General features: G+C 44.2%; 1 protein-coding gene across 2 annotated transcripts; it reads right to left on the reverse strand.

Moving 5' to 3' along the window:
* Positions 1 to 49: 49 nt before the first annotated feature.
* Positions 50 to 17,016, reverse strand: LOC125763247 (regulating synaptic membrane exocytosis protein 2). Of its 2 annotated transcripts, none has more exons than XM_049426137.1 (11): positions 15,877 to 17,016; positions 10,893 to 10,990; positions 8,760 to 8,871; positions 8,342 to 8,598; positions 7,467 to 8,185; positions 7,182 to 7,402; positions 6,964 to 7,088; positions 6,659 to 6,887; positions 6,516 to 6,580; positions 1,977 to 2,158; positions 50 to 1,425 (listed from the first exon to the last, which is right to left on the reverse strand). In XM_049426137.1, exons 2-11 carry the CDS (start codon positions 10,926 to 10,928, stop codon positions 627 to 629), a joined length of 2,745 nt encoding a protein of 914 aa, XP_049282094.1. In that variant the 5' UTR covers positions 10,929 to 10,990; positions 15,877 to 17,016; the 3' UTR covers positions 50 to 626. The 2 variants fall into 2 exon arrangements, with proteins under 2 accessions (XP_049282094.1, XP_049282093.1); XM_049426136.1 differs by having other exon boundaries at positions 10,893 to 10,993.
* Positions 17,017 to 17,270: the final 254 nt, after the last annotated feature.

A 17,270-nucleotide genomic window follows, 5' to 3' on the forward strand; every position in this document is an offset into this window, starting at 1 on the left:
ACGTTCGGTTCGGTTCGTCGCGCCTCGAAAACAAATACATCTGCAAAGGTTAATATACCGGAATTATAGTTTATTTCGTTTTACGTTTCTCCTACGTAATGTAACATGTGTTGAAAGTGATGTTCTGTAAACTTTTGAAATATTTGCTACACAAAAAACATGATATATATGTATATAATCTTGTAAAATGGATCGCGCGCGCGCGGCCATGGTCGCACGTGCAAAAAACACACCCCTATATAAACGAGAAGGATGATGAAGGTGTATAATTATGCATCCGCCAACCTGCTCCGCCACGTGTCTTGCAACCGTTGATAAAGAGCTCATACCTTGGGAACGTTTCCCCACCCCCGTACGTTGCGTTGTGTGCCAAGGGATTTTATTTCTTCTCTTCTTAAATGTTACTCCTATGTTTGGTGTGCGTGTGTGAACCATTAACATCCTTCGCCATCATCTCCCTGCTCATTGTCTAAGTTTCAAAACCATTTGTGTGTTGGCCACCCAACGGTGCGTTTGCCGTTGTGGGGCACTTTGCTTGATTGTGCTTCGGTGTCGTTCATGTTGTTGTTTTGTTTTCGTTCGAATATTCGTGTTATTAGTTTCGTTGCGTTGCATTGCAGTGTTCCTTACGAGAACAGTCGCTTCTTTTTGCGATTCTTCATGTCAAGCTCCCGCGAAAGGCTCATGGTGCGCATGAATTCTGTTCGCGAACCACCACCGCTGCCAATGCCCCCGATCGTTCCACCGAAGGACAGTTTCCGCTCTGGTGGTACCTCACGCCCACCCGTACCACCCGTACCACCGGTTCGACCCGTCGAATAGCGGCGCGAATAATGGGCCGGTCCAACAGTAAGCTGATCCTTCGTGTCCTGAAACGACGAACGTCGCGAACCGGGCAACGATTTTGAGTAATCCTTGCCGATCTGGTGTACCTCGAGCGTTTGCATCTGAATTTCCGACTGCGTCGAACCGCGCCTGCTCGCGGACACGGACCAGTTCGGATGAAGCAGGTATCGGCTCTCGTCCAGGCTGTCGACATCGTCCGAGATCGAACGCTGGAAGCGCGATCCCTCGATGCTGCCGTACCGGCCGAACGAAGCCGAACTTTCATCGATCGAGCTCTGGGAGGCGGTGGTTGAGCGGCGTCGGAGGCGGGCAGGCGGTACCGGGCCCGAACCGCGCAGATGGTTCGGATCCTCCAGCCGGTACCAGACGGCCACATCGTCCAGGCAGGCTTTCTGCAGCTTCACCGAGCACTCGCCGAGAAAGATGGGCTCCGAGTGGGGCAACAGATCGTAGAGCACTATCTCTATCTTACGGTCTAACAGATTGTCACTGAACACGTCCTGGAAGGTAATGGTCGCGTTCCAAATGGGATTCAGAGAGGGAGTGGACACTTCGGTCTGGGCGACATGCGATTCGTTCCTAGAAAAAGGGAGTTTGAGGGGTAGAAAGAAACCGGTTTCAGTGCGTGTGATCGTGAGTGGGAGGAAATGTTGGGGCACAAAAAAAACAAAACAAATAATCATAAAAAACACAGGGCTGGTAGACAGTGTTTGTGGCGGGTGTAGGTGTGTGACGTGCGTGTGCAAAATTTGATCGATAAAGGGTGATCCTCGGCACCTAAGCAAATGGAGACGCATGGTGTTTTTTGTGCTTTCGTTGCAAACTCGTGTCTCGGTGTGCGCATTATAATTGAGTTGGTTAACTGTTTTTTTTTGTTGGTTTTTCGTAGATGTGTGACATGCGTGAGCGTATCAGCGTGTGCGTAATGTTATCGATAAAGGATGATCCTCGGTACCAGAGTGAATGGAGACGCCTGGTGTTTTTTGTGCTTTCGTTGCAAACTCGTGTGCGCATGAAAATTGAGTTGATTTCCTTTGTTTTGTTGTCTGTGCGTGTGTACGTGTGTGCGTGTTGTTTTAATACGAACAATAAAAACAGAGGGTATGGTTCAAAGGAACGCTTGATATTACGTTTTGGGTAGCAACTTGATCGACGCATAGGCTTCCGGATACATGCCATAGCCCAGCGATTCATCGCGCTCCGGCAGGTCATCGGCAGCCATCACCGAAACGACAAGTTCGTTTCGCTCGCCGTGATAGTAAACATGCACCTGAACCCTACCGGACACTAACTTGCCCTTTGCTATCTGTTCCTGAAGGAAAGAAAAACAGAGAAGGAAAAACATTAATCTTTCCATCGTGTGCATGGGTTCTGTGCGTGGCAGTAGGGGCGGTTTCTTCTTTTTTTATCGTTTGTTTTTTTTTCTTTTTTTGGTAAACCTTTGCTTGCTTTATCTCTCCCTCTTTCTCCCTTTCTCTCTGTATGTTTCTGTCTTTCGCTACCGTGCGCTCGTTCTACGTGGAGGCATGCTGGCCGTTTAACACGTGCCGGAAGTGTTTCCGGAATGCTACCGGAACCACGGAGCTCAAGAAACAAGAACGAAACAAAAACACATCAACACAACACTAACAAATACTCCTAACAATAGCAAATCGAACAAACGGAACTCATACGTTCCCTGGGGGAGTGGGAGGAATTGGGTTGCTTTTTTATGTATAACTTTTTTTTTGTCTATTGCTTTTATTACTTTACTGTTAACGTACAGTGTAACACGTTTCCAAAGAAAACGGCAAACGGGGTATAAAACAAACGAACAAACAATGGAAAGCAGTACCATGGGGATGAGAAGGCATTCCGGTGAACATAGAGCTAGGAATTTGTTGGTTAGCTGTATTGTAATATGTAGCGAATTAGCCTGATCTCTCTGGCTCTCGAGGGTGTGGATACAAAAGAAACGGACACCGACACAGCGAAATAACAACAGTGTGTTAAGTTGGTGAATGAAACAACACGTAGAACAAGAAAGCAATGGTTAAAAGCACAACGTAATCTGTTCATTAGCTAGTTTTTGTTTTGTCTCCCAAACATTACCTGCCCAATGTGTATGTATGTTGGTGTGTTTGCGTGTTTGAAGTTGTTTTGGTTTTTGAATGTTGCAGCTATTTAACGAGTTAGTGATTTTGCTAAATATAAATGGCGGCTTGCAGTGCAGGTGCGTATTGCAGTAACAGAGAATTAGAAGTAAGTTAGCTAAATTATGCATGTTTGTTTGTGTGTGTGTGTGCGGTAGTATTAGTATATGAGGATAGTAAAGAAACATAAAAAAACCCATAACTGGTGGCTTTGTAAGAAGTGTTCGGAGACTTTTTCACTACGGTTTCGTTGTCTACCGTTTTCTTCCGTTTTTTTTTTGGTTTGGAGTACAGTTTGTACCGTCCCCAAAACCCGACCATAATCTCCGACCCTTTTCTCGTGCCATCTCTAATTCGTGGGAGGGCGAAGGTCGGCCGAGGAACGAATCACATGTCGCCTGAGTTGAAGTAGTCGAGAGAAGAAGGTACGGGATAGCACGATGCGGCAGCTAAATTGGTGTTCTTGTTGGTGGTGATGGCAAAATATAATAGATAAACTCTGTCTAAATAAACAAACATACGATTAGCTAAAATAGACAACAGTATAGTATGTGCAATGAACTTCACGCACAATGGCAACACGAACACCTTCAAGAGCGGTGAAGCAGTAGCAGAGTAGAAAAGGGACTTTCAAAATGGTAGATGAAACGAAAATGAAGGTGAGTTTCAATGGTCATGGGGACGATAGGCGTAGGGATGGTGCGATGTTTTGCGTCGATCGATTCCACTTGGGTCGCCTATAATCCGTCCGTGTGTGATGAGCTCTGTGCGCAACATCCTTCCAGTGTTCCCATTAAGGAAGCGCCTGCGCTTGTGTGTGTATGTGTGTGTGGTATATTTTTTTTCTATTGCACCGCTAAACAGTGTCGATCGCGAATCCCGATAGACTGCATGATTCGACCCGTTTATCCCAAAGGTCCCGCACTTGGCACACATGAAGAGAGAAGGAAGATGATGGAGATGAGATGACGGTTTTTTGCTGTTTTTTTTTTAAATGTTGCAATTAAGAGCAGAGACAGTATATGTAACAACTAAAACAACAACGATAGAAAAAAGAAACACAACTACAACAACATTTTCTACTGCAATTACTTTGCCTACAGGATACAATTTAATTGTAAATGTTTGTTTGCTCGCTTGTTTCTGGTTTGCCGGTATTTGATACGCAACGGGGTTTACAAAACAGAACAAGAACGATAACGCAACGCGGAACATTCAGATGGCGGCGTGGGTAGAACCAAATGAAACCTAATCAACCATCGGCAGCTTCCAATCGCATCACTAGAAACATCATGGACCGTTAGCGGTCGTGCTTAAGAACGAGAGAGTGAGAGCGCGAGTGTGGGTCATTTTTTTTGGGTTGAAAAAGATACAACAGACGGATAAAGAGTGCCAAAAGCGTATATTAGGCTTTTAAAAATATTAATCTGTTGTGCGAGTTGCATACATTTCGGCAATAATGCGCCTACGGTATGCAATTCGCAAAACGTTCGCATTGCAGGGTTTTCGAGGTCAATTCATAAAGCTAGAACCATTTCTGGATTCTTTTCGTATTGTACTGGAATGTGTTGGGGTAGATGTGGTATCTTTCACACTTTATGGAATTTGTTATAAATTAATTTGATTCCGCACAAAACTTTCTCAACTGAAACGTCCATCGTATCAGAAAGCTTTTCACAGAAACGATTTCATCTTGCAATAGCATGAGAAAGATGGAAAGATGGCACGTCTACCTCCTAATATTCCAATAGAATTTGAAACGAATGGTTTAAATCTACTTGCACTCGAAAACTCTGTAAGATCTGATTCCCATATGCTTAGCACTCATTTACACAGTTTGTCAGTGTTTCTATTAGTTTCTATCAAAAAAAGAAATCACCATTATGCTGCTTGCATTTGTGCTCGAGTTATAAAGAAATACATTCATCATCAACATGTAAGCGAAAAGAACATTATTAAATGCAGCATGTCTGTTCTATACTGTTATAAATTTCTGTTGTGTGCAAATTTGGCTGCTGGTGGTTGATTGGATTGCATTTTATATTGTTTTTAATTGTAATTTGCTACTGACAACTATGTTTTCATTATACTTTAAATATTGTTTTTTTTGCTTGCACTATTTCCTCTTTCGTATCTTTACCATTTTCTTGTTTCCTATTTCTGTTTTATCTTTTCGTTCGAATGTAGTGTACACATTTTCTTTTCTATTTTTGTTAGACTCCTGATCATATTTGGTTCACTTGTTGAAGACTTGTTCCAGGGTTCAAGCCACATAGTACTCCATGGTATGGAATTGTTTAGTTTTTAGATGCGTTTGTCCATTTGGTATCGTGTTCTTATATGTTTTCCACAAATTTGATAATGTTGTTTTGTTTATGGTTCAGCTTATTGGATTGGTAAGCGCGTGTGTGTTGATGAAATTTTTCTTGGCATCGGCATTTGATTGTTGTTTAATTGTACATGTTGAAAGCCTGTTTGAACTACTTTGCAAACTGCACAATTAATGTCGGTGTTTGTTTGTGTATGCGTTTCTATGCATATGTATTATTCCTGTGTGTTTTGATTTCACATCAAGCTCATTCTTATTTTGTTATTTTGTTTCTACCTTGATATATCGAGCGGATGTTTTTGTTTTGGTTTGTTTTACTTTGCGCTTAAAGCGACGCTTTTCTTTTTAACAAGTAATTTTATTTGTCATGATTTGTTGTTTGACTTACTTGTGTGTTTTCTGTGTTGTTTTCTTATGTTGTGTGTTTGTGTCTTCACTCGGTAGAATACGCATAGATATAAGTATGTATATATATACTTTTATATATAGATTATTGTATCCTTTTTACCAATTTTCTTTTGGCTCTTATACTACTCAAAATATAAAATATGGAACTCTTTCTTTTCTTTGCGTTTATATCGCTCTTTGCTTTTCTCTAATCACGTGTATATGCTATAAACAGTACAGAAAAGACGAAAGAGCAGACCCGATTGTATTTTCGAAAGCGCTACTTGTTTAGTGGTTACCAATAAAAACTACGAGAACGTAAACACCGTATGGCAGCCAGTTTTGGGGGTAGAAGGCTCGCCGCTATATCTCGTGTTGGTTTTTGGTTATGCAAGAAAAAAGTGGAAGAATCACATCTTCCAATGCAGGATCAGATCAGATCAAAAGTAGAAGGTGGGCATCACATGATGTGCGTCAGTGCGCATACACTCGCATATTCTTAGCCCTTATTGTTTTGCTATCCGTTCTTTTACGCTAGTAGTGCACTGCCAAGTCGTCAGGAATGTGGTAAAGATGTACTCTTAGCATTTCATTTTCACTGTCTACAATGCTACTTTACACTACTGCTATTGTAAATGGTTAAATAATGTACTTGAATATCTATTTGGTAGATTGTTCCTTTTCAGTAACTTTGTCCCTTAGTATGGTTTTGTTTTTTTTTTGCTGTTGTTGTTAAATGCGTTGCAAATTACCATGTAGCTACATATACACGCACATCAACTTGATAGAAAAATAAAGGTAACGTATTGATAGATTTATACCGGTGTTTTAGGCAATTTGCGTCTGGTCGGTGAAGAGGGAGATTTGTCCATCGTTGATTCACTCTCTGCGATAAAGAGAAAAGCAAAAAAAGAAGTAAATTAATAGGTAATGTTCATAATGATAGTGTACAGAAGCCTCTAACCTGATGCTAGATTATGCACATTAGTGTCCGGTAAAGCTCGTGTCGAATTACTGCTGCTGTAAGTCGAGCCAACGTTCATGCCCATGCCACCTTCGTCTAACAGCTCACACATCTTAAAGTCTGTGGCATGCTCGACCAGCAGTTCGGCCGTGTCACCCGTGCGATCCATAATGGCGCACACCTCTTCAAAGCTGCGATCTGTCAGCGAGGTACCGCACCATTCCAGAATCTGAACCAAAACCAGAGCAAATAAAATGAGCAGTAGTTGTATGTTATTCGCACTAAACAGGTCAGATGCTGCGTACCTTATCACCCTGCTGGAGACCACCTTTCTCGGCAGGTCCTCCCGGTACGGTCCACACAATGTACGCGAAAAGTCGTCCATCGGCACCTGTTTTACCACCGACTACACGCATTCCAAATCCTCGTGCTATTACAGAGAAAGAGAGAGAAAGAGTAAAGCCATTAAGCAAAATGTCACAAAGTACACACAGCGAATTGGTCACCGGAGTTACGAACGTACTTCTGTGCGCTTTATCCGAGGGATCTCTTCGCAATAGCACGCTCCTTTTGGCGGCACACAGTGGTCCAGCGTCTGCATCGTGTATCACGATCTTGATACCTTCCCCATCCAACGATGTTTGCCGCTTGGGTGCTTCCAAGTCCTCCAACGCCGGACACTGATAGACTGATATGTTCGCAGAGTTCTGGGCAGTTTTGTCTTTCAGTGCCGGAATGTCGGGTCTGCAAAATTATTGGAGAAGTAATTGAATTGGATGGCAAAACAGAAAAGAAAACTCTAGCTTACAGCTGCGATCCACGTCGCTTGTGCCGTCGATCATCGTCCACAATCAGTCCGGCCGCTTTCATATCGGCCACCGTATGATCGTCCGCACCGAACTCGCTCCCGTCCGCCATCATCTTCATCGACGAGCGGCGCGATGTGCTGATCTTTTCCGGATCGTCCGGGGCTAGCTTTACCGACTGCATCGCATTTACTAAAACGCCCGGTGCGTACACATCGTACGCCGACTTTCGCCGCGGCATCGGTGGCGGCAGGTTAAGGCCCGCCTCGGCCAGATTCGTATCGGAACTCATCGTTTTGAACTCGTCGTCGTAGCTTCGCTGGCGGGACATCTTGGTTGAGGGCCGGCGTGAAAAAACGCGCGGTGTGCCCAGCTCCATTTCCTTCCGACCGGGCGGGCTTGATGATCGGCTCGGTGCGGCACTGTGACCCTTGCGCCAATCCATATCATTCTTCGGATTCTGTACACCTTTCAACTTTTCCAACTCCTTCAACGATGCCGGCGAAACGTCCGAATGGCGACGCAGCTCGGGACTGCGAGGTGGAGCCAACGCTGAACCCTTGCCATCGTCCAGATGCTGGTTGAAGCCTAGCTTAATGTCCGAATGGCGTCGCTGAAGCGTCTCCATAACTGGCACCTCCAGAGCAGAGTCGGTCGATTCCTGCGGTATGCAAATACGGGACGCCATCTTTCGTCGACAGACGCTACATCGCCAAAGATCCTACGCACGAAGAAAAAAGCAAAAACACACACTTTGTTGATTAAAAGACACTCAAGCAGAACGGTGGTTGTGATTCCAATTAGACGCCAAGTTCAAAAGAAAATCCAGACATCAAAACACGCTACGGGGTGAAATGGGATTCGATCCATTCCTTACCAGATCTTCCGAATCTTGTAGCTTGCTATAGCTGGCACAGTCTTCGCAAACCTTCTGATCACACTCGACGCAGGTCTTTTTGAAGTCGTTCGGTTTAAACGATTTCAAACATATCCGGCACGAACCAGACCGTGTGTTGAACTTGTTGCCCTCATTAGACACCTTCTCGGGGACTGGCGTATCCTTGTAAGGGTCATCCTGTGGTGTCGTCTCCATTGCATCCGGCACCAGTGAAGGGCGTGGGGACATTTTATTCACTTCAAGGGAGAAAAACAAGCAAACATTAAAACATTGGAAACATTGTGTTTAACAAAAAAAAAATAAGAATTCTTGAGATCCAGAAGCAATTCTTCACTTGAGATCCCCAGAAACAAACAATTCTCAAGAATAGAGATCGCCAATTGCATCGAAAGCTTACCTCTGTCCTGTGCCGTCAGCAGCGATGTGGAAAGGGTTTGCTTCAGCTTCCCGAAGGCTCCCGTGTTTTCCATCGATGGTTGCTGATGGGATGCCTCATCGGTGGCCACCATCTTGTAGAGAAGAACAATCGTAAGAAAGAAAAAAGATGTCAATCAGCAGCATGGATCACATGTTTCCCTCTGAAGTACGTTGATTGCTCGAAGTGACCAGAGTAATATTCTTTTCTTTTCTTGCACTCCCCACGCCCAGTGGGATAATAGAGCCACTCAGGCAAACTCAGTCAAGATTAAATTCACTCCCACGTTCTTGTTTCCCCGTTTCGTTTTTTCTTGCAGATGCTTTCCCGGAACGTTTTCAATTAAATGGCGCTGGTACCAGGTTGGTTTGTCGATGCACATCAAAAGCAACATCCGTGCCTGGGCGCAATATGCAACGGCGCACAATGGGAAGGCGTACCAGTATTGTAGCAAAATTAATATCTATTGACACAATATTTTAGCACCGGCAGGGCGATGGTTCCGCTGCACGATAATTCCCTCTAACAAGCGGGCGCGTTCTCGATGTGCTGCGTGCTGCACAGTACTTACCCTTCAGCAGTGTTTATAGCGAACGGTGTTTTACGGTTCGCACCGATAAAGATCGTACTGTATTTACTGTTTGCCATCGCTATTCTTAAAGAAAACAACCCCCGTGTGGGTGTGGGACGCATTTCGTAGGTTTTGCCATTTCGTAAACCTAATCCTTTCTAGGGTGCACGATTCTATTTGTTCCTCAGCAAACGCACAAACAGCACGGTACCCCGATAATTTGTTTTCAAAACTGTACACTCCAGCAAACTGGGTGTGTAAAGTGGGAAGTGGAAAACCCTGTCCACAAAAAGTGGGACGAAAAAGCGTTTTTTCCCGAACAGGTGATACCATTCCCGCCCGCAATGGAGCTATTGTTTTGTGTTTGCTGTTTTTCCCTTAGTTTCCTTAGTTGTGTTCGGTGAGCGTTTTTGTCTTGATGCGGCTTAAATGGTAGAAAATGGGGAAAGAATTTTCAGTGTGTGTGTGTGTAATTAAAATGAAAATGGACGCCTGAGCGGCGATGAAAGTGCACCCGCCGCCCGGAAGCAAATGGAATCCACTTGGCTTGAGTACAAAAGTTGAATTTGCTGGGTCTAGCAAAGCACCGGGCACTATTGTTGTTCGTAGGAAGGAAAGCTTAAATATTGCAAATGGGGTATGGATGGGATATATAAATACGAAGCATTACAGGTTCCCGCAAACTGATATCTTCCCTTTCAGGTAAAAGGGATTGAAATTCATTTTAAATCAATTACAAAGCTTTTTGTTGCGGTCGTTAATACCAATGTAATACAATATGAAAAAAAAAATATTTAAAGCAATATGCTCTGTCATATGTACTTTTTTTCTCTTTTAAAATACTACTAACAACCACTACTGCCCGTTGGAATATTTTCCCTCTCACCCACAAAAGGGAAAAATCGGGAACCTCGGCCATCAATGTGGCTAATAATTTTTGGATGCAAATTAAATAAACTGAATTATGCAATCCTGCGTTCGTTTCACCTTCATGGATAGTGGAAATCGGTAACTGGGAAAGGTAACATTATGCAAAATGTTTTTTTTATTGTTGTTATCGTTGCTTTTCCTTCCCATCGGACGGTTTCGTGCGATTCGGGAAAAACGGCGTCCTGGGAGCTGGTGCTTCGTTGTCACGGGATCACGTTGATAACTGACAGCTTCTTTGGGTAGGGGAGACATTTTGTTGTTGTTGCTGTCTACTACCCGTTTCCACCTATTCTGCTACCTTCCCTCTCCCCCCCCCCCCTCCTTCCTCCCCAGGCACTGAGACTTTAATGCTGTTGAGCCGGAAAAAGCAAATGCTGCATAAATGAGCAAGAAAGATGCCCCCGGAAGCTTGGGATGCAGCATCACTGGGCTGCCATTACGTTGCGTACCCATCGCCTGCGCGAACCCGGCTCGGAAGTCGGACAAGGATTAGAGACCGGATTGGGATGTTTGCTTTTCTACTCGGTTGCGCTCGCCTGTTGTGTTGTATGTCCCTTTGCGCTCGTTGTGCAGGGCGCATAAAAATGATGTCTTCACCAAACTTGTATACGTACCTTCTTCATGAACGACATTACGTTTGCTGGAAGCATTTTGAAATGTTAAATTCCGCCGCAGCGATCCCCTTCGAGCGTGTTTTGCGATGACGTAGGTTCTGCTGCAATGAGAGAGGGCAAGAAAAGACGGGCGGACGTGTGTTTAGAGATTTTTCTTTCCTTCTTTATGCTTCTGTATTTACTCGCAGCGCACAATTTCACCAGCAACAGTTGACGCCCGGAGATGGACAGACATGTTTTCCGAGTCCTGGGAACTGGGCCCACGGGACAGGGGAATATGGGGTGTAGCATGGGGGGGTTTGAAAGCAGCCCGTAGGATTGATATTTTTGCTTTCTTTACCCGACCCCGAGGGAAATGGTCCTCGGAACATGGTAAACGGGAGAGATAAAATCAGATGCGATTTCCGAGCAATTTGTATGTAATGCGATATTGAAAAATTCGTTGCAACATATTGGAAAGCAAAAAAAAAATGGGGGATCTAACGGGGATCAACTGTCTAGCGCGGGGAGGAAAGTAGAGAAACAACAATTGTGTACTTTATGCTTGGTGTGTGTGTCTATATATGTGTTTTTGTCCATCAAAGCGCAATAACAATATGTTCCGAGAAAATAACGAGTTGTTGACAATCTGTTGGGAAACGATCGTATACTAAGTAGAAGGAGGCAGAATTATTACGGCGAATAATTTGAGACTTGTGTGAGAAAAGTAATCTTGCAAATGAGCATCAAAGATTTGTGCCATCAATCCTTGAAGGATGAGAATTGATTGAAATGCTATCAATAAGTAAGACACATTATACCAACTTATCGTAGAAAGTACGAAAGGGAAAACACATACGCGGAAATGAATAAATAAATCATAACATAATAAAAAAAAATCAAAATCGGATGGTGAACAACAGCATGGAACAAGTTCATGGTTGGTTCAACATGGAAGCTTGTTCGCATAATGGAATATTCGATTTTGAAGGTCGCGAATAAAAATCTTTGACCCTATCACCATTGTCCTATCTTGCCTTGACCGGGCTGTACACTGCTTTAACCTAACTGTTACTTTAACTGGTTAAACCTAATACATTCAATCTTTTCAAGCTGTATCTTGGAAAAGAGCAAGGGCGGACCCGTTAGAAAAGAGATAAATGATTGATGGACTACAGTATATGAAAGTGGGTTTGAAGAACTCCTCATGGATGCTTGCAGTTTTGGTTGAATTTCGAACGCCTTTACCTAATCGTTTCTGATATTTCAATATGGTTGGCTGTTCTGAGAAGCTTGTCCAAATCCGTAAGAAAACATTGGATTATTTTCAAGAAGTTTTCCGATTAAACCAGACTGAATTCTGCATGATGGCGCTAGATATATTTGGCTCAAATACCAGAAACTGGATTTGAAATCCTTCTCCTTATTTGACTGCCAGTCTTGATCTACCTATTAATAGCTTGCTTCTGTGATATTTCTGCCTGCAATGCTTCAACAATTTTTAAGAATTCCTAAGATATATTCACGATTCATATATTCTCCTATTCCAGCATGTATTGGATATTCGATTTTACTGAATGGAAGCGGTCATGTTCCGAGAGAAGATCGTCTTCATTACTTTTAACCATTGCAAACTTGATACTTGGTGCATTAGGTGATAATATTGAAACATCCGCCTTTACGGGCTAGGATGTTTGGCTACATTCTAGTGACATCCCCATGCCACCAAAGGTTTTCAATTGATTTTTTCGTTTGTTACATTACCCAAGTGGTCCACTTTTAACGCACGCATGTAAGCCTATTCCCACTTCCAGACATTGTAGAATATACTCCCATCAAAGAGCTTCAATGCCAGATGGGAAGGTGTCCACACTGCACCACACAGTAACAAGTTTATCCTCAGGAGCCACTACACGGCTATTGGTAGTGTAACATATTTATGTAAACCTTTCGCCCTTTTTTCCAAGCTGGGAGGTACAGGATTGCCCGTCATATTGACGTTCAAGTGCAGCTAAAACCAAACATAGCACCACCATCACCCAGTGCTGACTGCATTACTGATGGTGGTGCTGTTGGTGCTGCTATCCTCTCTAATAAACAACATTCATTCATCTCCGGGCGGAACAGGAAGTTGCGGTTCCATGGAACGAAGGGACCCGCGACCCAGGCCCCATCCCCGCGATGCCGATATATTGCCGCGCAATTCTCGGTGGAATGCATTTATTAAAACCAGCATGAGGATGCACATTATGTTTTGAAATGTGTGTGAGCCATTCATTTTCGTTGTTGTTGTTGCTGCTGTTTGGTGAAACTTCCTACCACCAGGAAAATTGTTCCCGGGTGGTGTACTCTATCTCCGACGCCATCACCGACAAGAGATAGCTTGAAGTGTGTGTTGGTTCGGTCGGGTGTGATAGACCCGATGCAGATGATGCAGAGCGATATCAAGCGCTGGCAGGGTACGGTGCTGCCAGCGAAGAAAGCGACGGAAACCCGAGAAAAAGGAGCGTAACAAAAAAAAGGAAGGGAAATATACATAAAACCACCACCGCCGATAGTCGTCGTCGGGTTCTAATGTTTCAGCGGACGAAACCTATTTAGCTACCGTTGGGCTTGAGCCGATGCCGGGGTAGAAAACGAATCCATCCTTGACCTCTTCCGGGCGCACAGTGGGCGGGCGGCGTGTGCCAGGCTGGTGGAACCGGGTTGGAAACGAGGTGCGCATTATTTCGAATGGATGGTTACTTACGAACGGATTCACATCGGAACCGGGAGAGGTTCCAACAAGTTTTGCTTTCAAGAGCTTTTTAGCATACAGCATTAATGGGGAGGGCGGTGTGGGAGGTCCGTAAAAGTCATGGGCAGAGAATTGAAAGGATAAAGCATGGGATCAATTTTTGGGGATGTTATTTCAGAGCGTGCAACGAGCTGCGTACAGATGTATATAGATGAAAGTTCGCCAAAAAGTTTGGGATAGTTTTGTTGAGCTGATTAGCCGCAGGCAGTCTTGTCTACGCTTCATCACACCGGAATTCCGATATCCTTGCACTGGCATGGCAGTAGATTAATTTGTTACATTGCTTTCTTTACGCTTTTTTTTTCTTCTTTATTATCCTGTCACGCGGAGAGAATTTTAAATTACGATTAAAACACACCACGCATAGAACTAGAAATAGCAAATTACTCAGAATGACCATCAGATTGGGGACTTTAATATTTGACGAACGTGCTTCACAAACTGCTGGCCGCCTCCGATTCGTTGGTTGGGTGGAAAAGTCGAAACAATCACAAAGAATGATTTGACGCAACGAATCGAAAAATCGATTTAGAGTTTTAAAAGTGAGAAGATGGGTTTTTGTTCGTTTCTGATTCTATTTTTATTATCACCTGCGTGGTTCGTGCGAGGGCAAATCCCGGTGAGCTATTCCATCCATCCAGCGCCCTTAATGTGACCAGTTGAGAAATTCGGAAACCATCGTCAACCGTCAGCCATCGTCAAGAAGCTGAGATGTGTGTTCCGTACGCCGCCACCACCACCATCATATCTTTTGACGTGTTTCGCACAAATCTCATCCCCCACACTGACACCCCCGCCATCTTATTAAATCGTAGGCAGTGGCAAGGAAAGCTCATCCATTTCGATTTCGTTACATGCTTGATTCGGCCAGCATTCTGCGGATGGCCGTTACGAGGTGTCAAAGTATATAGGTGAGGATCCAGATTTAATCGATAACGTTAATGCGAAATGTGCGAAAGATGGGAAGCTTTTGTTTTTTTCTTCTTCTTCGGTTTTTGCTTCCGCTTTTTCCAGGCGAAAGAAAGGAAATCGTACGTATAAACAAAAGTTTTCTCGGTATAAAAGTATAATTCAATGCTTAGCAACCCTTCGGGCATGACGCTGGTGGTGGTAGGTATGGTAACAGCAGCAGCAGCAGCCTGTTGCTTGGATAGTGCAAACAACCCCCGGCCAAACCGCCGTTGGTGGTTGTGCACGAAAATAAAATATGATTGATTATTATCGTTATTACTATATTACGAAGGTATTAGCCACCGATACTATTTATAGCACGGTGAGGCAAATAAATCAACAGTGCTCCCCCGTATGCTTGCCGCCATGATGCCTTTACACGCGCGCTGTATACAAACACACAGACACTCGCGTCAGATGATCATATACAGAGAGACGCACCACGGTAAGGATGATTACTTCCCAGGTGGCCACCTACGCACAGAAGGTCAGCTTTTACCACCCGTTAACCGCACACACACACACACACATACGGGCACATATACATTTATACTGGGCAAGACTGGGTAAATTGTAAAAAAGAAAATATCAACCTCCACACGGTGGTAGCTTTCTCTCTCATCCTTTCTGTCTCTGTAGGAATGTAAGGGCCTGTAAGGTGAGTGAGGTCAGCTTACACAGTGTGGTTTGTGAGGAACCACCATCATCATCATGGTCTATCATGCAACCACCAGGATCTGACCGTACGGAATTTCCGAAATGTACGACATCCTCGATCGCAGAAAGTATTTTCCCCGAAAAAGCGAAACCCCAACAGGGGAAATACGAAAATGTGCAAATGTAGGGAAAAAAAATTAAAAGGAAAATCATTTATAAAGCACCCTTGAGAGCAAAAGAGAAAGCGAAGAGCGAAAGAGCGCATTAGAGAAAGAGAGAGAGAGTGAGAGTGAGATAGAGAAGACTACTAAATGTACATTATGTACTACTTGATGCTGCTGGTGATGGAGTCGACGATTTTTGGCTGATTATTAGCCACTGAGTGTAAATGTCCGCATCATCATGGGCCCGTGTTTGGAAGGTGTGCGCTCGTCCGTACAACATGTTTGTTGTACATCATTCTGCATAAGGACACTTATGTATGTGTGCTTTTTGTTTGTGTGATTAGGGTTGTATATGTAGTATAAAATTGTGTTTATTTCCACTTTCCATCGCCATGCATGCACCGTGCGATTGGATGTGTGTTGCTACTATATTTACCTGTAACAAGTGCCGCTCCTGCTATCCGTCTAGCGCCCCTGCTTCGTTCCTTCCTTTCTTGTGCAAGAATCTAAAATTCGTCCTTATTTTCCACCGTGTTGACGGTAACGCTGGTGACGCTAAAGGGAAGTGACTTCACGGATGTGACGCTGTCATTGGCGGTATCATGCGCGGCAGCTGATGGATCTAAATGGGGCACGTACGACATTGAACCACTCGGATGCTGTTGCTGCTGCTGCTGCTGCTGCTCATTCATTTGTTGCACATTTTCTCCAACTATAGACACATGCCCATACACACACACGTACACACGGACTGGGGCTTTCGTTACCAATCGTCGAAAGATGGAGGTCGAAGATTGTGACTGTGGGACAACTGACTGACTGACGCAGATTGTGTCCGATAAGAAAAGGACTCACCGACCGTGATGGAAGAAGGCCTGTTTGTTGCGCTTTGTGTGTGTGTGTAGAATTACTTGTGGGTTTTTTTTTATTTGTTAGTGTAAACTACCCCAATTTTCCACATAAAATTGATGCTTTTTCCTTTGAACGAGGGAATGGTACACAGCTAGGCCTTTTGGCCCATAAATACTATAGCGCGAGACTACAAATTCACACCTGCAGCACTGAATTTAACACCTTTGCGTACACTATCGAGGGACAATAATTATACACTGCACCCTGGATGTATACATTCATCCACAGTAGTTCGCGTACTTAGTCTATTACCGTTTCTACCCAACAACCGATTTCTCGAAGTCGACACTCAATCCAAGCAGTCGATGCTCACCACGAACAATTATACACTAGTTTCTGTTGTAACAAAATTTAATGCCATGCGCCACAGCAATTCAGGAGCGTTTTGGAAACGGTTTGGGAACGATTAACTACACCTGTGGAGCGGGTGTTGAACTGCCTTTTTCGATGTTGTTACACATGCCCTGATTCGTCACGATTCTAGCAGCACACGCAAAGAACCTCTCCTGTGTTGGCCGCCTGCTAAGGACGGCGAAAAGTTCACCGCGAACCTATGTTTGGAGACGTTTGGGTTTTCTTCTGTGAGCTTCTGTGGCACACAAAATTGTAATGCGTTAGCGTTGACACGGCTGCTGTTTGTGCAGTAGTGCCCCAGGAAAAGTCGTCACCAGGAAGGTAGTACTCCTGTGGGACATGCGCACGAGATCAACAGGACGAGAGCGAAAGAGAGCAAGAGCGGTAAAGCGAGAGTAAGCACGCGGATGGATGTCCGCTGGTGTTTGGTATGGGAGCAAGCAAACCAATAAATACGAGAGTTTTGATCCTGATGGAGTCGTCCTGTTGCTGCTGCGGTGCTGCTACTGCGAACCCCGTTGGCTCCTGTTGGTTCCGTTCCGCTCGGATTTGGAATTCAATTAA

Source organism: Anopheles funestus, chromosome 2RL (genome assembly GCF_943734845.2).
Source record: "Anopheles funestus chromosome 2RL, idAnoFuneDA-416_04, whole genome shotgun sequence".
NCBI lineage: Eukaryota > Metazoa > Arthropoda > Insecta > Diptera > Culicidae > Anopheles > Anopheles funestus.

Coding starts and splice junctions, on each gene's coding strand:
- LOC125763247 (XM_049426137.1), bottom strand. CDS start 10,928: ATGCTTCCAGCAAACGTAATGTCGTTCATGAAGAAG. Junction 6,888..6,963: donor GTCTCCAGCAGGGTGATAAG/GTACGCAGCATC, acceptor GTTTTGGTTCAG/ATTCTGGAATGGTGCGGTAC. Junction 2,159..6,515: donor GCAAATTGCCTAAAACACCG/GTATAAATCTAT, acceptor TCTTTCCTTCAG/GAACAGATAGCAAAGGGCAA.